Source organism: Aythya marila, assembly GCF_965140915.1.
Source record: "Aythya marila genome assembly, chromosome: 18".
NCBI lineage: Eukaryota > Metazoa > Chordata > Aves > Anseriformes > Anatidae > Aythya > Aythya marila.
Genome location: NC_139059.1, coordinates 6,922,222 through 6,946,240, shown reverse-complemented (window position 1 = coordinate 6,946,240; position 24,019 = coordinate 6,922,222). Strand labels below are relative to the sequence as shown.

The 24,019-nt window shown below is 36.0% G+C and overlaps 1 protein-coding gene across 3 annotated transcripts in view; it reads right to left on the bottom strand.

Annotated features, from left to right (window-relative positions):
- B3GNTL1 (UDP-GlcNAc:betaGal beta-1,3-N-acetylglucosaminyltransferase like 1) overlaps nucleotides 1–24,019 on the bottom strand; it is a 124,182-nt gene that overhangs the window by 87,668 nt on the left and 12,495 nt on the right. For all 3 annotated transcript variants that reach the window (XM_082774795.1, XM_082774794.1, XM_082774793.1), the window contains exons 5-6: nucleotides 15,799–15,864; nucleotides 1,367–1,462 (exon numbers count right to left, since the gene is read on the bottom strand). In XM_082774795.1, coding sequence (XP_082630921.1) covers nucleotides 1,367–1,462; nucleotides 15,799–15,864 — 162 coding nt within the window. The remainder of the gene's footprint in view (nucleotides 1–1,366; nucleotides 1,463–15,798; nucleotides 15,865–24,019) is intronic.

Here is a 24,019-nt window from a genome sequence, read left to right as displayed (position 1 = left end):
TGAATTTATACCTTGCTATCAGAAGCAGTACACCAGAAAATTTCTTCCAGACAACTTGCAACCCCATCTTAAAACTAGTTTTCATTTTGCACCCCTCAACTGACTGGACTCTAAGTAATCTCAAAATTAGGGTACTTTTTTTAAATTTCTGGCTTAATTCATTAAAGGCTCCATCCAGTGGCCATTTCAAGATAGATAAACACATAAAATTGTGTAGGACAAGCTTCTACATTGCATACTCTAGTGTTTCTTTGTCTTCCCTTCAACAATATAGTGATGTGCTATTACTGTGTATCCAGATACCACTGTCAGATAAATTCATGGTTTTAAACCTATAATCTTTTCTAATTGCCCAAAGGCAATTCCAAATATTCCACTGGGTAAGTTTTCCTGTAACTACTTTCATTTGGTGAATTACAGAGAACCATAATACAACTGCTGATGTTAAAACAAGGTCTACAGATTACTTCTTGTGTTACAACAACCATACCAGAGCCTTTGAGTATGTCTTTGGGGGCTATGGTAATGGGGAACACAACACAGTTTACAATGAAGTCTAACAAACATGGATACGTTAATCTTTTCAGCCACTTAAATCCAGGAAAATCAAAAGCAAATGTCTTCCTACCATAGCATCACATAACCCAATCCCAAATACTTGAATCATAATGCCTGCTGGGATGTTTTCTTCTAACCATCCATTAGATTTCTTATAATACTCAGCACACACATTCCTCCACAAGCTGGATTGATTTCTTCAGTTTAACTTGTTTTTGCCAAAGTCTCTTTTAGTTCAGCATTGGCTGCCTGCCTAACGAAACAACCTTTCTTTATGCCAAAACTGTCATCTTCGGTCGTACAAGATGCATCTTACTTAGAAGCATGTACAATGAGCACTATGTTTAATGCCTGAAGAACCGCTATTTTGAAATGATCTCTAGAAATACTTAAAATGATAAAGAAGTAGTCAGTACCTAAACCCCACGGAGAAAAAAAAATTCTTCTAAAGAAAGATATAATTTTTTTAATTTTTGTATTTAAATATATTTTAAAATGAACACCCTAAACTAATTATTAGAACATGAATATATATGTTTAACCACAGACAGCAGTGAGAAAAGTGAGGCTCACTCTGAACCTCAAATTGAAAGCTTCAATCTCACTTAGTGTGAAGTCATCATTACATAGTGATCATATGTACCAGAAACATTTCTCTTACTTAAAAGTCTAGCATTTAAATTATAAAAAACTGATTATCTTGGTAAACTATCAAGCGTTGCTAATGAACAACAAAAAATAAATAACGAAATAAACCTCTCGCTGTATTTTTCTGCCATAATTTCAGTCACAGCTGAAATAAGAATACCTGTGTAAGAAGCTGTTCTTCAGTCAGATTATTGATCCAACGAGTGTACCGTTCAGTAGACATAGGTGGCTCTCTTCTGACTTGGCAACCAACAATCTAAGGCAAAATGAAATGAACACTGTGTGAACTGCTCTGCACCCACATGGCAGCAAAACAAGATCACAAAACAGGCATTCAGAAAACAGGAAATCCAAGAATTAAAATCATAATCTGAAAATTAAGAATAAAGAATCTTAAGAATTAAGATTATAAATCTGAAAACCTCCATTCTGTAATCACCAAAGTTAGAAGCAAGTGAAACAAATCCAACATCATCAAACCCTAAAGACAGAACTGTAAAACCAGTGCTGAGAATTAACGTGAGAAAGAAAACCTGGTTGATGGAAAATATGAAGACAATTCAAAATGTGATTTAGAAACAAAACTTTAAAACCAAAAATCTTTTCTCTGTTTCTTTAGTAGTACATCACACTTACACACACACACACCATATCTTTGGTTTTTCTTACTCTTTTCTAGTTTGAGCGTTGGAAAGCAGATATTATAGATGAATGAAACACCTCTGATGAAGTTACTATAAAGATGAAGTTAAGATTTCATTCTAATTTCTTCTCCTTTACATACAGGATAGTATCCTCATCTAGATAATGATATCATTATACATATGTAGCAGTCCTATGCTTGAATCATATATGGAATTAGAGGAACACAGAGGAAGAGAGGGATTAATATGCTTAAAACTCAGGTAAAATGTTCTCCATAGTAGTAACTTTAAGTTCACTTTTTCTTAAAATTACCTAAATATGCTCTCTATACACATACACATTTTTATTTCCACAAGGCTTTCTAATTATTTTTAAAACCTGTATTTTCACAAGCACATGAAAAAAATAAATCCTTCTTCAAAGAAAACAAATGACAATTCCTTTCTTAAAAGCAAAGGAACCAAACAGCCACAGTTGGTGCTCCTGGTGGCCTTTCATAAGACTTCCATGGCCATACCAAACCTATATGCAGGGCACATAAAAGCCAGCATCTCCCTCCTGCAGGAGACAGTACTGTAAGACATCATTTATCCACATTCTTCAATTATAATGACTTTGCAGGAAAATATACTTAACAGTATAAATGCATATTATTGTGAACAGCTGCATTTTGAGCTTGCAACACAGCAGGAAAATAAATGCCTAACAAAGCTAGCACTTTGTAAGAAGTGAGGAAAATAACTATAAATGCCTGACAAAGCTAGCACTTTGTAAGAAGTGAAATGTTCGCACTTCCCTCTACCCTACCATAACAGTGAAATGTTTTGCACAGCACAAAGACTTCCTGCTTTCTTTTCATTTTCTAGAACCAAGATCACTCAAGACTGCTTTTAGAGGCATGTTTAGAGGTATGATGAGAGGTATGTCCTCTCATCTTAAGAGGTATGTTTTACAGACAGATCTTGAAATTGTCACCATGTGATCAAACTTATTCCTGGATCCTCAGCCAAAAAAATCCAACCTTTTCCCTCTTTAGTGATACTATTCCTTTCTCAATGGGACTCTGACTCGTGACTAGCATTCTTGCCTTACATAGCTGCAAGATAAATATCACCCACACACAGCAACACATCCTGAGCCTTCGGTACGGCTCCTGTACAGCACGGCTCATTTAACCAGCTTCTTTCATCCAACCAGAAGCGGGTTTATTTCGAGTACAAATGGCTTCCTCTGGTTCCCCGGTGTAAGGTGTGGCATCAGAAGCAGTGCACACCGGTTCCCATTTCCTCCATGTCTCACAGAGCTCTTTTATATTCACTTCACTGAATATTTCCTTTTAAATTCAAGTGAAAGGTTTTTCACTGTTGCTTCTTTCACAAATTTTAAAACACATCGATGAAATCCCTGCTGGCCTATTTTACATCCATTCAGACTCAGAAAGTAAAAGAAACTCTCCATATTAGAAATTTTATTTTCAATATTTTGAATATCCACTTCCATGCAAAAATTGAGTTCATCCAAGAATCAACTTTTTGATCTAATTAGGCAAATTTATTTGTATTATTACAAATGCTAACTATATACTGGCTTATACCTATACCTAGATTAAACTACGTTATACAAGAAATGCAGTACATATCAGATTCCAAGTAGGAACATGCTGTGATGCAGTATTAATCGCCTTGTATAGTAAACAGTAACATGAACTGTAAAAAAATATTTTTTCTGGCTCATGGCAAAGGAATATGGCTCTTCATGGAACAACAAAACTCTAATCAGGACAGAAAAACATGACAATCCTTTCTGCTACCACATTAGATAATTCATTTTCTAGACAGACAATGCCTTCGTATCATATATGAAATATGGCTTATAGCTTATTGAGCTGTTTACTTAAATAAGCACTAGCATCTCTGCAAGGAAATACCAAATAATTTATAACTTATCACAGCAAGAAATGGTGATGGATAAGAAATATTAAGATCATAAAATAGTTTTCTGGTTTTACCTTAACTACCAACAAATACATATTCTGAAAAGCCATACAAGTAAATTTAAAAATTATAAAGGTCTAGGTGGTCTCAGATAGAATGCTACTTTGACATCTTAAGATACATCTGTGGTTAGGCACCTGAATGTCTCCTCTCTAGTAACTGTCACTTCAATGATTAGGAGTGAAGTTAATAAAGCATATCTAACTAAGATTATTAGAATTGGTCATGGATATGTACTTTATGCCACTAAATTTAAACATTTTAGGAGTTAGAGCACTGTAAAACTATTAAAACCAGCATAAAATAACTATAATTAAAACGGTCAAATTAATAAAACTAGAATAATTGGGTTCTCCATGAAACAGATGCTCTAAATTGGTCACAGCACGCTGGGTTAGCCATAATGTGCAAACTATAAATCTAATGAGCATGTTCAACTACTTGTTGATCAATACAAAATTCAGGGTTCTGATGATATTCAGAGGAACTAGATTATTACATACATTACAAAACTGTACTACGAGCATATGCACTGTTCTGTGAGTTACAAAATTGTTCCACTGAAATACAAGAGTATTGCTTGCATATCTGATACGTGTATAAATCAAGTGTTCTATACTCAGCAGCAACAACAGCCGTCAAATTACATGCCAGAACTTGTTCCAACTTTTCACTAGTGTTTGCTTTTAAATGCAATGTCCAGAAAGAGAGGTTTCTTATTTTCATCATTTTAGAGTTTTGTGTTTCCCTCGCACATATAAATGGAAAAAGAAGTGGGTGACAGGAAGCACAGATTAAATGAGTTGACAGTAATTAAAAACAACACATTTTCTGCAGATGTGGCTTTTTTTTTTTTTTTTTAACATCACTATAATTTCCTCTAACACAAAGAATCTCTCTTATTCGGGAGACAGCCAATGGATCAGAACCCGCCTGTCATACTAAAGAGGAAATAAGAAGGAAAACCTAATTGGTCTCCAACTTTATCCATCCATTTTTTTCCATCTTAGTTTTATAAAAAGGGGAAGTGAACAAAGAGAAGCGAAAGCATAAATTCTCTATAAGGTATTAGGCACCTATTGTCCACTGTATACATATAAATAAAACATATGTAAATACATACATGTATATGCTTGTACACATACATACAAGCAACATATTCTATGATTCTATGACCATACAAACTGACAATCAAGGACTTAATTTTCATAGAAACATAAGAGTGGATTGGGTTGGAAGGGACCTTAAAGAACACTTAATTCCAACCCCCCTGCTATGGGCAGGGACACCTCCCACTAGACCAGGTTGCTCAAAGCCCCATCCAGTCTGGCCATAAACGCTTCCAGGGATGGGGCATCCAAAACTTCTCTAGACAAAACTCATTTTTTGTAAAATCTGAAAAAGCAATCTGGAGATATCCCTTTTGTTCATACAGGGAGGTTAGAATGACTAGACTCCTAATCAGAGTTCTTCAATTACAAGTCTAAAACTATGTGGGTGAACCCAGGTTTTCTGAAAGTCACAGAAGGGACCATGTACTGGTACCATATGCCATGCAGTCAACTCTAGTAGTCTAACCACCAACGTAACCTTCACGACTTGAAAATTCTGAAGCCCAAAAATCCTACCAGAGCCATTTCATAAATCCTTCTGTGCATCTTAGTTTTGTCACTGCATAGTTCACTGAACAACCTGCCAGACCAAAAAAGGAACATGCTATACATACCAGAGGGTTTCTAGGCTCTGCTCATTTATACCCAAATCTCTCCTTCAGTTAACACAGGGCTTTATGAAGTCTCACCAAATTTTCAGCATTCTGTTTAACCATCCCTTCATTAAATTCATTTGAATTGTTACTTAGAAATCTACCATGGAAAGAGAAATCCTACACTGTCTCAGTCTTTTTTTTTTTTTTTTTTTTTTAATTTTTAAGTAGTCTTATGGAATAGTGCTTATAGAGTAATAGTTACTTGCCCGGGCATGACCCAGCAGAATCTTGTCAGATCACTGATTTCTCACTGGAAACATCACTAACAAAAATTTCTACCACTTCTTTTTTGTCATTTAATCATAATAACTAGGAGTTTCTCATGCTAACTGGAATGATTGTAAAACTAATATTTAACTATTAAAATACCTAAGTATTGGACTACATTTTTGCCAATGGCAATAAGCAGCTTCACTCATTTAACTAAATGTGAACAGATGACTACACTTATTAATGTGTACCTTCACCCAATTAAAAGATAACGAATAATAGGAATTATATCCTTAAACCTCTTTCATTTGCAGAACACTGGAGCAAGTAAGGAGGATTGTGTTGAAGAAATTTATCAGCTCCATTTTCAGTTCTGCTTCTTACTATTTTTACCTACAGCACGTAATTAAAGCTCAAACTTTATCTAAATCCATAATTTATAAAAATGTAATGGGATGTATATAGTTAGGGTATTACTGGGTGATATTCCATCAAATTGAAATGGTGCTATATTAAGAACCTGTCTGTAAAATGCTAATCACTATGGAAGTAAAATTGTGTCAATAATAATCATGCTTGCTCAGGCTTGATTTGACTGCTGTAGATGAAAGGAGATTTACAAAATACAGCTATTTACCGAGCAGACTTTACATTGAGTTCCCACACAAGTACATGGTCATCGCAGTAACTGAAAGGCTGTGTTACTAACAACACCCTTACATGGCACAGCAACAGCTAAACAGACTAGATATTTATACCAACCATCAGCATTTTCGATTTTAATCTTACTAGAAACAACACTTTAAACTGATGTTGTTACAAGTACTAAAAGATCTTATTTAACTTATATGGTGTTTGTCTTGAGGCCCAGGACCCTTTATTTTTTAAAGCAGCAGAATCATTAGAGCCACTAGTATCTTCAATCATTTAAAAAGACTCTGGTGACTTAGTGTAATCAAAAATAAAAATAAATGAATGTTTTTATGTCATTAAAATCTTTCCAATATGATATACTCAGGAAAGAAGGTGTTAAAATATATTTCCTTTTTCCTCCCCAATACACGAAACCTGTGAAGCATTTGCATTAGGTATAAAGATACAAAACAAACTCCTAGACTATTTAAAGTTCTTTCAGTAAGTATAAAAATGTGTTAATAGTGCTGACTCCCCAGTGAAGTCCCTTAGGTCAGATGAGTATCAATTTCTGCAGATGTTCTTATCTTGTAGCAGTCTTTATTTTATTTTTTTTCCTTCAAAAGAACACCCGTTAAACTTTCTTTTTAGCACTGGTTCTAATCCAAAGTCCACAACAGGATGTTACAGGTTTATTTTCAGCACATAAAAAAGAGTAATTAAAAACCAAGGAAGTATGAATGTACTTCAGCAAATTCACATAAAACCCAAGAAGTCAAAGCATTGCAATCAGAATGAGGACTGCTGAGCATCACATCATGCACACGTTTTAAAAGAACTTTGTCAAATAAACAAAATCATGAAGTAGGAACACAGTATTTTTGGAAAAAAATCAAGTATCACTGAAGAGATACTGCAGCAAGTCTGAACAGGGAAGTGTGAGAATTCAGACTGTGTTCAATTATGACAGAACACAAATTTAAGCGGTTTCTGAAAGCTTTTTTTTTTTTTTTTTAAAGGTGAAGGAGCAAGCTCCTGTGCTTTTGATGACTAGTTTGGCTAGGAAAAAGTACCACCCCTCAGAAATCCTCAAAACCCTCATTCAAAATCATCAATCCAGGGATAAACAAGATCTAAAGGCTCAACCTTTACAGTAAGGCTACTGCACATGCAATATGAACTTGTTGCAAATGAAGTAAACACTTTGAATTCTGACAAAATGTTTAAACAACCTGTTCTTTGCATAAGGCTTAGGAATAATCATTGATGACAATAATGTTTACATGACTGCAGTTTTAAAACCAAGTTGTGTCTGTAGCTCCATAAAGTATGATTGCATTAATAACAGCTATCACCACAGAGAAATATCTAACATGAGGAATAGGGAATCTTACTTTTCAAATGTCACGTACTTCAAGACAGTTTTTAAAAAGAAATATTCTGAAATCTCCATAATCAGACATTTATCAATATGTAACAACAATCCAGTAACAACCATTTGATGGGTTTATTGGCATGTGGAGGCCATATTAAACAAAACTTTAATCACGAAGTGGCACAAGTTGAGATGTCTCTCATTTGGAATATTTGATAAAACGTAAAACAGATTTAAACTGACATCATGACTTTGAAAAGCACTGTGGCTTTTCAGAAGTACCAAATTAAACAGAATCTTAAGGAAGTTGTCTAACAAAAAGTGAAGATGCAGCTGAACTCCAGCGATCTAGGTGATGTACATGGAAAGGCCCAATTAATGAAAAACACTGTAAGAATAATTCTCACATTGTTAAAAAAAATATTTATATTGGATAGTCACATACATTTTCCACAGAGTGGAGAAAAAAAGTAAAGACAATGCAGTACACTGGAACTCAGTACACAGTATTGAAGTTCTAACACCCAGAATAATTAACACTAGTTCATGAAAACATTTATCTGTACACTTTATTCTCCTGGATGAAAATTAAACTGATTTTGGACTATTGAGAATTTTTAGCACCCCAAAAATAAAATTTCAGTTCATTTGCCCCATTCCTGGATGTGTTCAAGACCATTCTGGATGAAGCCCTGAGCAACCCGATCTAGTGGGCGGCATCCCTGCCTATGGCAGGGGAGTTGGAACTGGGTGATCTTTAAAGTCCCTTCCAACCTGAGCCATTCTATGATTCATTTTCCACTCTGTCCATGCCAAACATGGACCAGATATTCCTCAGATCTCCTTAAGCCCATTTACTGTAGCAAATTTCTACACAGATTGGAGCAAACTAATTTGATCTGGTCGCCTATCAAGACGTGCCAGTATCCAATCTGTTTCTCTTCGATAGATGTTCTGTGAATTAACGCTTATATTGAAGCTAAACTCTAGATGCACTGCTCACTAGGACATGCCTGGGCAACGCACAGCGACCTACCTCAAACGTGCTGAGTAAGGGAGACAGAAGGGGAGGTTATGCAAATTAACTAAGGAGAAACAAAGATTACTTAAGCTCTACATGATGAAGATTTTAATCAAGTTCATGCCCAGAATAAAAGCATTTATCAAAGAACAATCTGCTAAACTATCTGCATGACCTGGAAGATGAAACACCAACAAGGAGATTGGTAAAACCTGGACTTGAGTAGAAGACACAGAACGAGAGATTACCAACAGCCACCAGCACGTTACACGCAGGAAGGACAGAATTTAAATGGAGGTACTTTACTATCACACCAAATGAAGGTAGCATTTCAACATTATGAAATTATGTTTAATGACAGTTTAGTGAAGCTTCATATATGCTTATTATCTTTTCACACCTGCAAAATTACATACGTGCTCTCACCTCATTTTGCATACAGACTAAAGCACTAATTTAAGTAGAGAAAAGGCACTCATCCCTCAGGAATAAAGGCTCTCACTACAGAAAAGCATTGCTAACCCCTTCCTCAAAAAAAGCAGATGAGGAATGGCATAGTACAGAACACATTTCTACCGTGTAATGTCATACTGCTATCCAAATTTGCTGGATAGTTCATGAACACTTTCAGAATTCAGGTCACTTCCCAATGAGCTTACTACAGACTTGCAACTCCAATGGAGCCGCAAATTAATTCTACATTTTCATGGGTTTTGGTTTAGGGAAAAAATAAGTACCAGGTGTAATTGTATGAAAATCCACACAAGATTTAGAGCTTCTCAATTCTAATTAGTACTAGGCAACAAAAGACTAGTTTAAGATGTAGGTACAGGAGATATGCATTACCTCAGTTTTGCCAGCTCTAGCTATGCAAAGAAGGCTATCTTGTCCATTAGACTAAACCCTTGCCTAAGTGCAAAGTAATTACCAGACTGCATAATAATCATTTTGACTCCTAACAGAAAGTATACAGATGAGGCACAGCATGCAGTCTGAAGGAGCAATCTGTTTTTTCAGGACTACTCCAACATTACACTAATAAGAAAATACAGCAAACAAAAGGCTTTAAGATCTTTCAGAGGTGACCAAACTCTGTTGGTATGTGGAATGTAATCACTACACACTGACTGCCAATACTCCCAAACTGCTACTGTTGACTGCTAGTTTATAAGGTGGCCTCCGTCTTTATTTTTCTTCCCATTTTTATTTTTTATCCCATTCTCCCCTTTCATCATGAAGCAGCCTGGTCTGGCACGAAATAAATAAAACAATCCCGTCTTTATTCCAGACTTGTGATAATAAGCAGAAACAAAGGAGCCCCATTAATTTGATATATTATGGCACAGCTGCTCAGCAAAATGCTACAGTGAAAAGTTTCTGCTGTACAAGCCGGTGCTCTAAGGAGTGATGCTGCACTCAAATTCTACCACAAGAGTTTCTACATGTGCAGTTGCATACCTGAGATAAGTTGGATGTGAACACTATGTGTGATGGATGAGAAGGCAATGTGTTCATTATTCAGCAAAGCAAGACACTGAGAACAAACTATTTACATGCACCATTCTATTTGTACACAAAACAATCAGAGCACACTCTCATTTAAAGAGCTGCTCTGCTGTGCAGGACTGTGAATGAAAACTGGTCTAAACTACCTTGAAGTACCTCCCTCCCCTCAAGGACAAGAGCTAGATCTAAAATTTGGAACTCATTGACAGATGATACAAAAACGCCTGTTAGTCTTTTTGCAATCAGAACACTGCAATGCCCAATATTTTTAAGCCATTCCCAGTGTTCCCATGGATTAATATATAAAACCCCAGTATCATAACAATACAGCAGCAATTGAAACATCGTCATCCTTCAGGTATTTTGAAAAATAATTAAATATCATCATGACAGCCACCTAAAAAATCAGAATGTTGTTCTTAAAAAAGTTCTGTTCCACATTAAAATGAATAGTCTTAGTGTTGCACAAAGTAGACATTATTTATACCTGTAAGAGAGGATCTACTCATTTTATTGTATACTTTCTGTTTCTACTGAGTAAATCTTACAATTTCAAATATCGGTTTAAATGAATAAGGTGGAAGCTAAAAGGACAGACATAATCAATTATTATTAGAGTGGAGTCAGATCCATTTAGTTACAGAAAAAGGAAATGAAATGCTTGTTCCTGCAGTAGAGAAAAGAAAAAAATAAAATAGTAACCTCTAACCAGATGCACAGTGCTAAATAAGGAACAGGTAAAGAAAATGGAGAAGAGAAAAAACACTGTCTTTCAAACATGTAATAGAACTATACAACAGGTCTAGGCAAGCAGAACGGCAGGGTATAACAACAATACAAAAAACGAATCTACTAGAACATAACTTTCAATAAGAAAATAAGAAAAGAAAATAAGACTTCATTTCTAAGTTTAGTTAATTTTGGATGTTCAGAGGGAGTAGGGAGGAAGACAGGCCTGAAGTTGTGCCTTAAAGACAGGATCAAGCTCCACTACCTTATTCATTTGTCCATTTCTCTAATTCATTTGTTGACTGCACAGTATTTGTTTACTGCTTCCCTGGGGCAGATGAGCAGGTCTGCAAACTAGCAGCACGCTCCAGTTTGCTCAATCCAATCGACTACCTGAGGGTCACATTAACCAAAGATATGTACAATTTAGTCAGTTGTTTAACAGATTCAATGCAATAGGTTAAAATTGCCTGAGGCGTTACAGTTCTTGACCTAAATCCAAGCTACAGCATACGCCAAGTATTTGCTTTAGAGATGCAAAACAGTGAGAATTTCTCATTGAAAAAAATGCAAACAGTATCTCAATGTTCTCTCACATGCCTAAATATCCTGTATGTTTGGGAAAGAGGCTAGTAATTTTAAAACAAAAGAAAGGTGTTCACTCTGACACTTGTACAAATCCACCTCTTATTCAGCCAGTGAAAAGAAAAGGAAATAACCAAGACTGCAATGCCAGCTGTTGGGAAGACAAGGAAGCGAGGAAGAGCTTGTTTATTTTCTAAGCAATTCTGCAGAAAGAAAGATACAAAGATTGGATGCTGTATACTGTTCATATGTAGTCATATTGTGACGGCACACATATTCCCAAATTAAACACTGATGAGAGGAAGAGTAAACACTTCACCATGCCAAGACAACAATGTGGTGTTCAAAAAACATTCAGTATGGCTCTAAGATAGATGAGAAGGTCAATTGATTTTGACTGTAAACAGTCAAAATCATCTGGGAGCGGATGCAGGCAGAAATCTCATCTGTCTTTGAAACAAAAAGCCGTAGGAATTCTTAAAGGACACTTTGCCCAATACAATACTTGGCCCAAATTCAATAACAGAATGTATGTGGACCATAGGTGTGAAAGACTTCATCGTTCACGTCTGCGCGTGTGTGGTTTCGGCAACAACATTGGAAGAGTACATTTCCTGGGCTACTCCAAATTCAGAAGCCTTTTTTAATAGAACTCTAGTATATACACAACATCAGACCTTCTCCAGAAGTAAAATAAAATAGGAAGGTGTGAATTTCTCAGAAACAGTGGAAATGTGATTTGAGTCTTTTCACGTACTAGCTGCCAATAAAACATACATGATTTGTGATGGGTAATCCTGAATAAATGGGATAAGAGCAGTAAATAGAATAGATGCTGCTAAAAACTAGAGTGAGAAATTTTAGTAACACAATCATTCATTATCTAGTAACAAAGTCATTCGTTATCTGATAAGAGCATAAGCAATTTGAAGGCACATGCATATGCTGCATAAGTGCACATCTGCACTAGACAAGTAGAGCCAAAAGGTTGGTAGCTATCGTATTATCAATAGCCTCAAAAACTTGTATCCTCTGAGGGTGTCCTATTTATAGAATCCCTGTCAACAAGACCTAGACATAATGTAATATATCTGTATATTCACCAGAGGTTGGGATGACAGTGGTTCTAGAGAGCTACTAATACAACATGATTTTACTGAATGCAATTTGCATTTTCAGATCCCAAACCCTCTACTGTAAATGTTACCGACAACAGGATAACTCTGTCCTACAGGATTTTTATTTTTTTGAAAGTCCTCAAGATAAGAAAAGCTCAAGAGAGTTGAGCAGAACTTTTGTTCTGGCTTTTTCAAAGCTTGATTAAGTAGTCCACAACACAGGAAATTAGACTGATAAAGCTAAGAGCTTCTGCAGTGTTACTCCAGTTAACTCTACTACCTGATCCTGGGAGCAAGCCAAGACACCACTTTCTTTGAAGAACACCCAGCTGAGGAGTCATTCCAAAGGCATCCAGAATCTTTGGTGCCACTGTTCACTGACCAGACTTCAAGTCAGGGTGAGGCAGTCTATCTACACTTCACAATAACATGGATGAGGAAGAACCTCAGGGATTAGTTAGGTTCTGGAAGAAAGTTCCTCTTGGTGGAGAAAGTTGGAGATTTTTCTTACTTGTATATCTATGTTAGTAACAATAGGTTTCAGTAAACTAAAACCTACAATATTAGAAGCTACTGGAAATACTAGTCCCCAAATCTGGCATTCGGTAACAACTTGCATGGCTAGGAATAAACAAAAGGAACAAAATGTCTGTAAGTACATTGAGACTACATTAAGTCAAAATTAAACTATAAATCCAGGTCAGGAAAAGTTGCAAAATACTGGAAAGTCCAAGTCTGCAAATTCGAATTTCAGGAACAAACCAAAAAAGCTCATTGCTTCACAGGCATTTCTTAAGCTTCTGCTTTCCACTGCCCCTCCACTACGCTACAGTCAGAACCTCAAAAACGGAACAGAACCTTATTCAAACCTCCCCAAACATCTTCAAAAGCCAGAAAATTGAATCGTGTGATGATTCTGAAGGCAGAAGAGAGATCACTTTGTAAAGAATAGCAGAGCACCCTGACATTGGTATGTGTATTTGTGGATAGGTTCTCACTTATTTTCTTAAGATAAATGAAGTTATGTCAGAACTACAGGGGGGTCTCTGGACCAAACTGATACATTTATGCCTTAGGAGCAGCTGGAGATGTTCCCATTTTTCCTTTCAGGCCTTTCAATTAGAGTTCTGGAATACACAGTATTAACCCAGAAGGGATTCTTCACATAAGCATCTCTTCCTACACGTGCTACATCTATGACATATGAGGAGCACGCACATCCTATCATTTTTCTTAAGATCTCAGGCCTTTTTTTCCATTCGAGAGATTTTTTTTTTACATTTCTCTGAATTGAATATTTTCTGTATTGTCAGATAACTGAAAAGTGGAAACCCCGATTTCCCATACTAAGTCAAACTGACTCCAGACAATTTTATTTAGAGAAGTGCAAAGCACAAGTTAAGCTTTGTAAATAGACAAGTAGTACCACCCTAAAACGGGACCACAGCTTCAGAAGAGCTTAGAGCCTAGGAAGAACAAGTTTGTGTTGGTTGGAATATATCATGGAGACATACCCTTCAGTCTGTTCAGGCACTCATTACTATTTATTTAATTGCCACTTAATGGCTCATACCTAATGTTGTTAGACACTAAATTATAGCAGAATATAAACAAAACAGTTGAAGTGTTTTTTAAACAGCCTACAAACTGTTTAGTTGAAATTAGTCTAATTAAAAAAGTCTCAATAGACAGATACAGAAGTCATACAAGCAAGAAATACGATAGCTCCTAACACTGGTCTCCACAGAGCAAGCCAACTGGATCAACTTGCCTCTCCGGTTCCTTGGCATTTTACTACAGAATTACATTAACTGATTCATATCAGAACAAAAACAACTTTCCATGTATCTTTTTATTAATGTTCATAATATGAACTAGGTTAACTGCTTCTCAGGTGCTACTGAAACTATAATTTCATAAATTACATTGTAAGGATTATCAGATTTCATCAGAGACCTAGCACAGGTGTTGCGATGAGCAGGTACACATCCTACCACTAAGCAGCAGGTTGTTTGGCAGGGATTCCTTAGCTGAAACAACCGCAATAATCTCTTCTTTGAAGTCAGTGTTTTGGGGAGGAAAAGTTCAAATGGTGTTTAATTCCCAGACAGTGATAATCTTCAAACCGTCCATTTTGTTCCAAGAACTGCAGGAAATATCTTCTTCACAGACCAAGTCAAATACCCTTTCTTTACCAGAAACCTCTGGCACACAGTTTTAACACCTCTGACATTTTCTCTTGCGAGATTTATTTCATTTATACCATTTTTTGCCAAACATTGTTGATAGGAGTACAAGCTCAGTTTTCAGATTTATAAAGGAATGTATATGTCAGTAATATTGACAAAAAGTAACTGTCATAGAAAATTATTTTGGTTTATTATTTTCAGGTAAAGAGTACATACACACAAATTCTCTCCAAGGGATATTTGACTTAATCACAGAAATTGATTTAACATCATGATCAGACAGATCATAAAACAACTCTTTCATAGATTGCCTTTGATAGTTCATGTCACAAGAATAAATAATGGCATCCGACTTAATAATGTTTTCTTTTGCAGACACCAGGGAAAAACATTGATTTAACTGTAGGCCAGTTTATTAATGATAACACATGCATTCCTTACAGTTTCTTAAATATTTCAAACAGTTAGACCATTCTTGTAACTGATCCTTTATAGCTTTTCACATTACCTTGGAGAGCTATATCAAAAAGGCATTCTCCTTTAAGTTATATACACTAAGGAAACCTGTATACTTATTTGAGAAAGGGTACCACAGTCATAATGACGTTTGGTTTACTACACAGCGAAAAATAGAGGAAAAGAAGTTCAATCAAAGCTACTATTCAGTGCAAGGATTAAAAATAAAGGAAAAGAATACACTGTGTATTGCTCTGCCTCCACCAGACCTACTGTGAAATTTTCATATCCTTTTAAAGATGTATCCGGCACTCTGTAAAAGAAAAAAAAGAAAAGCACAAACACACACAAGAAAGTACTCACACTGTTTGGGTGTTGAATGGCAGCTTCGTACTGCAGTCTAACCCGCTGTGGCATCATCACATCATCCTGCAATAAATAGCACACTGTTACTGAATATAAAAAGGTCACAGTACAGTACTCAGATACACATTAGAATATGCTGTTAAGTTAACATCATTTTACTGGCTTGCAGTCAGACGTACAAATGGAACAAATATGAAAGTCACTGTGCCCATTACTTGTTTCTTTCAAAGAGCCGGAAGTAACACATTTGCATCTAACTTCTTCAATGCCTCTGAGCAAGTGGAGTTAAAAATGAGAAAGAGCATTTTTTAAATGCATTCTTATTTTCATCTGCTACTTTGATAGATTAAAATAATTGAAAACCATTCCACTAAAGCTTCTCCAAGTAAGCTTTCAGTGCCTTCTTTAAAATGCACAAAGTGAAAATACCTATGTAGGTAGGAAAGAAGAGAGCCAACGGAGGAGTATATGGCAGGATGATAGTCACTAACAAGAAGTAAAATAATTTATAAAGTACAAATACCAATAAAACAGATATAGCTAATAACATTATCAACTCAAAAAGTTCTTCATTTTAAATGAAGCCCTCATTTCATGTGGAAACTAAGATTCTTGCTTTCTAACACATATTCCCATTCAAAGCACACAAACTTACTAATCAAGCAGATAGGCTACAAACTTGTATGTATACAGACTGACAGAATAAGGAGACAAGTCTAAAACAGTCTAGAGTATCTGCTAGTGGTATAAAAGCTGAAGACGTTAAATGATCTTGCTGTTGTCACCTAAAAGCAGACACAATGAGAGATTAAAGTTGCGTGTTAACCAGATTCATCAGAATCTTCCAGTCATAGCTGTGTATAGGTTGAGTCCTCAAACTTTAAGCAACATCAAAGAGTAAAAAACCCTTTCTTTGTAGGTCTCTGATTTTCCAAGCAATACTCGCACGTGTCTACAAAACCCAGCAAAACACTTATTTCTACCACTTTTCCACAATGCAAGTCAATCTCCAGTCAGATAAGAATCACCAGCAGTGCAATATATAGAATAAGGCTTTTCTTTCCTAGGTTGAGTCTTTCAGTGATTTCTGAGATAGCGTTACTTATCGACAATAACCTTGTTACTTATCAAAAACAATAATCAATAATAATCTTATTACTTAACAATAATCTTATCAACAACAATCACAAATAGCATTATTTATCAACAGGAGTTCAAATGCATCGGTGACAGAAATACAGACTGACTACAACCAAGCGAAGCATATTCTTGAGCACTGTGACAGCTCTGAGTACATATACTGAAGAGGTAACAAAACCTGAAACCTGCAGTAACTCAAAACACAGTAAAACGAACAAACAAACAAAAAAAAAAAAAACACACTGATAATGCGACTTGACACTTTACACTCTTAGTGGGTTAAACTCAATCCTGTTCAAACTGTAAATGGCCTAACTACTACATGACAGATGTTGCAATCAACACATTTCTTATGGACACTCACACATTTTACATTTCTAAAGACACCCAACATCTCTTTAACCACAAGCTCTAATAGCCATATATTGGCAGTGGATGTGGATAAGGAACTAACCTTGCTTAAAAGCATGAGATTTGAGACATGCTGGCAATACGAAGAAACATTCTTTGCGGTCTGAGCTGTACTGAGTCTCTCTTACACACTGGTTAAAGCTAATACAACCTGTTTCTCCTCAGTGTATTTCCAAATGTTTCTAGCTTATCAGGGAAACATAATTCATGGTTGGTTCTCGTTCCTGAGTTCCTGGTCTACATCCATTCTTTTAACCGTTCCTCACACTAAAATTATTCAAAGGAGATTTCTGCTAAAGCCAAAATACAAGTATTGAATTTCCAAAAACTTTCACATTAAAACTTTCAGTCAAATCAACAGCAACATTAGTGCTTGGATAAGTAGGCCTTAGAGGGTTGAATGATCTCGATATAAAGGTGACACGACAGTCTTACCAAAATCAACAGGAGAATGAAAAGAGCTTTAGAAGTAGCTCCAACTATTTAACACAATTGAAGGTTAAAGATAAAACAATAGAATAATAAAACTGACTCTTGTGGCATGCAAGTTCTTAAAAGAAGAAAGAGATATATCGGCAAAAGCATTTTTCTGTATCCAGGATATGGTTAGTAAAAATATAAGATTTTAATCATTTTCAAAACCAACAGTGGAAAAATTCTGATTTCTCAGCCTTTATTATAAAGGGAGAATGAAACTCTCTTCAACAGTTACTTCAGAACTTTGACAATAATATTTGCCATCTAATCTACTTTATCAAGAATTCATCAAGCAAACATTATAGCAAAACATTTACCCTTGCCTGTAAGAACAATAATCATATTTCTCTGTATACCACAGAGATATATTTTTTTTTAATTACAATCTGTTTTTTCTTACAAAATATAGGAGTTATATTTTAACTGAGCTTTGTTCACACCTTGTTGTCTTCTTGTTAAATCCCTAAAAACCAAGAATGCAAAAAGAAATCCATCCAAAACTGAGGAATGAAAATGCTTAGAACAATGTTACTTTTATCGCTTACAATACACAACATAAGCTCTTGTGCTAAAAGGTTCCAGTTATGATCTTGCACAAGAGATAAATTTAAACGGGACTCATACACTCACAAAGATGAAAAATAATCAACTTGATTTAAATAATCCAAATGAAATCCAGAATTCTATTCACCATACAGGTCAATGTTATGTTTTCATCAACAGACAGCTTGGTCTGTTTCCCCCTAACAAAGCACTATGTCATGTGGACGCGATTGGCAAAACTAACAAGACTGCAGATTTGGGTCTTAGGCTATCACCAAGATCATCAGTATTATGTAAAATCCAGCCTAAGAGGGAGCACTATGACCGCAAAAACTTTAAAATGCTTTTTAAGAAAATAAATACATTTTTGTTCTCTAATATTCCAAAACTATGAACTCTTACCCTGAGTGACCTTTAACCTTTATTTAAAATATTTTTTAAAAGTCTCTCCATTTATCTATCAGTTATTATTTACAAGTTTTACATAACACATTGCTGTTTAGTTCTGTGATTCTTCCTGGGATGGAAAAAAAAAAAAAAAAAAAAAAGAACAGTAGTTTAAGACTTATGTCTTAATCCCAAATAAAATAAAGCAATCAAATGATGAGGAAGAATGGTACAAAATACAAATCACATCCCAGACAAAACTGAGTCAGTTCATCCACCTAGCTTTTTAATACTCAGGCTGGACAGCTATAAAAAAGAAAGCTAACTGCAAAATCAAACTTCAACGCATTTTGAAGATTCTTTACTGTGATGAAGTGGAAAAGAGAAAATCCTGAAGAAATAGTTCTTAGTAATGAGGTTGCATTCTATGTCAGTGATAGGAAAAAAAAAGAAAGAATCAAAGAAAGAAAGAAGATATTAAGTTCTAATGAGTAAAAGCAGAAAGACAATGCCACAAAACCAGAGCACTTTACAAATTTCTCAATTTCATAGGCCAGTGATAGATAGCAGTGACACTCAACCACACACTGCACTGGTAAGAACTTACAGAGTTTCACCAATAGCAGATAATTAAGATGTTAAATTTATAGAGCTGTATATTACATAATCACAGATTCCCTATCAAAGATATTGCATTTATGATACTGAATTCAGCAACTGTTGACAGATACTGGTTTATACAGTCAACAGTTTGGATGTTTTTTGTTTAAAACTGTGAACAAAAGTTGAATAATTAAACCATTTTTCAGAATAATTTTCCCTCATGACACATCAGACAAAGAAGTGCACATCTGAATCTAGCTGCAAATGTATATTTAGTCTGTTTAGAAAAAACATACTACTGAATTTAGAAAAAGATGCTATTTAGAAAAACAGACTACATTTAGAAATAGCAAAGTACATTTAGTCCGCTTCTGTCTCCTAGATATGATTAGGGAAGATAAGGCTAGCAGTAAATTACATTGAATTTTAGTGGAAACTTCTGTTAAACTTCCTTTAAAAAAAAAAAAATAATTCATTTTTCCCTGCTAACATGAAAGCGTCTAAAGGTTGTCTCTTGGCGGACAGAAGGCAGACAGGATGAAGAGAAATTTTCCCTCACTGAAAGAATAACAAAAGAATATATTTAAAATAATGTTCAATAAAAATGCTTCCACTAAGTATGTACTTACAGTAGGATAAGGAAATAAAAATAATTTGTTAATAAATCTACTTTCAGGTAACTGCATTCCCCAAACTTTGGAAAAAAATTAAGAAAAATCTCAGGTAGTAGCTGGGTTTACTGCCAGCTAAATACATACATATATACAATGCAAACAACGCCAAACAGGTAAATGACAAGCAATAAAGCAATATAAACAAAAGCCTACATTAGACACTGAAAACAACCCAGATTTTGTAGGAATTTTGTTGATTACAAACATGTTTCCTGTTCTCCAGTGTCCATTCTGAGTAGGGAAACAATTTGCTGAAAGATGGGAGAATGAAAAGGACTTTATTTCACATGAAAAGCCAGCAGGGATTTCTAAACAAGCCCAGATGTGCTTCTGCCAGTGGGAGGCCGTGATCTCCATCACCTTTCAGTCAGACAGGCATTCTGCCTGCTTGCGGTCCTACCAATATATCCCTTCTGCAGAAAGCTGCCTTGCTCCTGTTGGGTTCTACACCACTTGCAGATGCTGTAGGACCAGAACCGCTCATTACACAGCTCTCAGCTACGTTGTTTTCGTTCCAACCAGAGGCAAGCACTCATCATAAACACACACAATTTACACTGAGCTAGTTCTTTTACTTTCCTCATATGTTTAGTCGAAGAAAAGGAAATCTAAGTCAATAATCCAAGTTTAAAGATACTATTCAAAGCTGTTTTTGCTTTATTATTTGCTTCTTAAACCATTCTGGATACATTTAAGTGACAAACATTCACTGGCCTTTTCAACCAGGCAGGCTGTCTGGACCACACTGAACTCCACAGTGATAATGATGATTTTCCCTTGAAACTGTTTTTTTTTTTTTACTGCAGAAAGTAAACACAAAACATACAACTCAACATACGTCTTTACTTTTTAAAACCAAGGACAAGCTCACATAAATACTACACTAACTAAATACTACACTAACTAAAGCTCAGTACCGAAGTGCTTCCTTAAGCTCACATTATAGACTCAGCATCAAACACTTCTGCAAATTCCTTCATGATGCTGAAAAAAAAAAAAAAAAAGCTGATATGCTCCATCCTGGCAGTAACAGCACTTTCTTGTCATTGCAGCTATTGCCCCTAAAATACAACCTGTAGCAGTACCAGGAGGAACATCTGATTCCCTAAGAAATGACACGGCATCTCCAGTCTTTCAATCCATCAAACGGGCATTCATTTACCCTGCACCTGCTCAGACTATAAGTGAAATCCTTCTTTGCTATTGTTCAGTACAACTCCTTGAGCTAGAGAAGTAAAAGGCCTAAAGCCTCCACAAACTGGCCTGTCTGCAGGACTACCAAAGCAAATACGCTCATCATCGGCAGTGTTTTTAAAGAAGCCCCACGCTATCAAACCCATTAAAATCACACACTCGAGTTCCACATGTCTCACCTGAGCAAAACACACACACTGCCAGTACTTGCAATATCACAGGGAAAAAAACACTGCTCTTCAGATTCTACTTCTGAAATACCTTGAGAAAGAAAGGGACAACAAAGGAAACACTTCCAAGGCTAAGACACTGACTTTATGGTGCACCATTTCTTTCTTGAACATGGCAACAAAGAGCCCTAAATGGGAGGACATGTTTGGTGACCTTACACCTGGCTGACTGGCACATTCCAACAGCATAAAATTAACTAGAATCTTCCTATGGAATCTTTTACTTCAACATGACTATCAACTGATGAGAAATTTTTGACGTCAAGGCAATTCCCACCTTGGTGCATTTGTGCAGCAAGCGCAGACATATGCTGTTCTATACCTAACATTTCTGAAGTCACTGGGGATAGATTTTGGATCTTTCTCACAGTTGGATCGCTGAAAAAAAGCATGGGAGTGCTTACAGACAGGGGAAGCAAGTCATTTACACTGCAACATCAGTAAACTCAGACCAGAGTAAAATCCTCCCTGTCAATTTCAATTACCCCCTTTAAGTAATAAACTGATGAAGAAGTGTGGAAGGAGCTTATGGCAGCCAAATTCTAAAGGTTTGGTTATTTATGAAACAGACAAGTAACATTTCACATTCCAGACAGGGACATTTAATCCATTTTTAATACTGTTCTGTGAAGACATATACGAAAGAGGAATGATGCCTTCAAGTACTTCTTGTTTGTCCTCCACTCTCCCCCCCCCCAAATTTATATATATTTTTTTTTATAATATTTTCGTTCTCCTTAGTGATTCAGAAAAAAGGTACAACTCTTCGGGGGAGAGGGAGCTTCTGGGAATGGAGTTCACCACTACATCCATTCACCTGCTGATTGAGTGACACTTTCTCTCAGTTTTTAAACTGAGGATCAAATTTGCAAGGAGTATTATGTCACAACAACAATAAAAAAGCAAATACATGAAGTCTGATCACTGCTGCATTTTTTAGGCTATACAAACGGTAATTTCCATGAAAGTGTTTCAAAAGGTTATTAACGCCTGCAAAGTAACTTAAAACACCAACTTCCAAAACCAGCAAGTGAAGGAGCCTATGTAACCAAGCAGCTATTTTAATAACTGAGAACTAGCTTGAAGGCTGGAGTCCCTGAAACACATCAAGCAGCTAGCTGAGGCCCAACCACCTTCTCCCAAGACCTTTAAGAACTCCCCTCACTGAAGTGTTTTTGAACCTGAAATTCAAGACAAGCTCATGCACCATTTGACAGCAACACTGACATTCTGCAACTGAAATCCTAAAAGCAAATCTCACAAATGGGAAAACACAGGTCGGCAGCTGCCAATTCAAACAGCAGAGTGCTGACTCTGATGGTCCACCCTTGATTTGGTGAATAAAGCTCAGCTGCTTCCCTGTGCTGGGACAGCACGGAACAGCCAACTCTTAACTGGCTAAGTAAGAATCTTGCAAACAGCAATATATTGCCAACAGAGCCTTTCAAAGGACTAAAACAAATGGGTCAAGGACTCAAGTAAATATGACTGGGCTAGAAATATTGCAGGTCAAATAAAGGACACGATTTTATATTTCTATATATTTACCTATATATTTATATAACCTCCAAAACCACCTTGATTAAACCTGAAATAATGGGAAACTACACAGATTCTTAGAATGGAATGAAAGCACATTCCTTTTTAAAGAAATGCAGTTTTATAGAAGGATAAGTATGTTTGGTAAGTGTCAAAGAAAATAGCACTTCAAAGAAAAAAAAGAGTTTTCAGTATTACACCTCTCCTGTGCTAAATCTGGGTAAATGATTATAACAAAGATGGCAACCACCCCGGAGAGCTGACAAACTAAAATCACAATAAAACGCAACTGGTAGATAAAGTAACTACAGACAATTTGAAAAGGAGGAAAGTAACTGTGAAATACATTAGCATAATTAGTGAACTCTGATGTCATTATGACCAAGATTTTTCTGGGAGTACAATAAGAACAATTTGTTAAGTATCTTCACATTTTCTGCTTTTGCTGGTGGGAAAAATGCCTCAGTAGCTTAGAGGTGAAATCTGTAACAACAGCTACAGCAAAGAAACTCCATAATAGCTATTAGTCAAACAGCTGCCACTTCATACTAGAATAGACTGATCAAATTCTGACAGTTCTGAGCTCTGTAACCTTTTTTTTTTTTTTTTTCCCTCCACATTTCTTCCCAATTTGTTGTCCTCGCAAATCTGTGTTGAGAGACATAACACAAGCAGCTTGACTCCAGCTGGAATGGCAAGCAAAACAGTCTCTTCGGGACTAATACTCCCAAAGATGCGTAAGTGAAATGAACATATGAGGAGCCACAACACTTTTCTCCACCTATATGAAATGTATACAAGCTATTGACACAGCCCCATTTCTCTCTCCATCCACCTCTAGCAAAGCTTCAATTATGCCTGCACATCTGAAGGTCAATTCCTTGGCATTACTGCAGCACATTCCAAACGGCTGATATCAGCATTCCTTCCTATAGAGCCTGACGCTGGATTGGTGACTGAAACGAAGAAGGTAGGTGGTGTGTAGAAGCAGAGCTATTAAACAGCTGGCAACATCTGTGT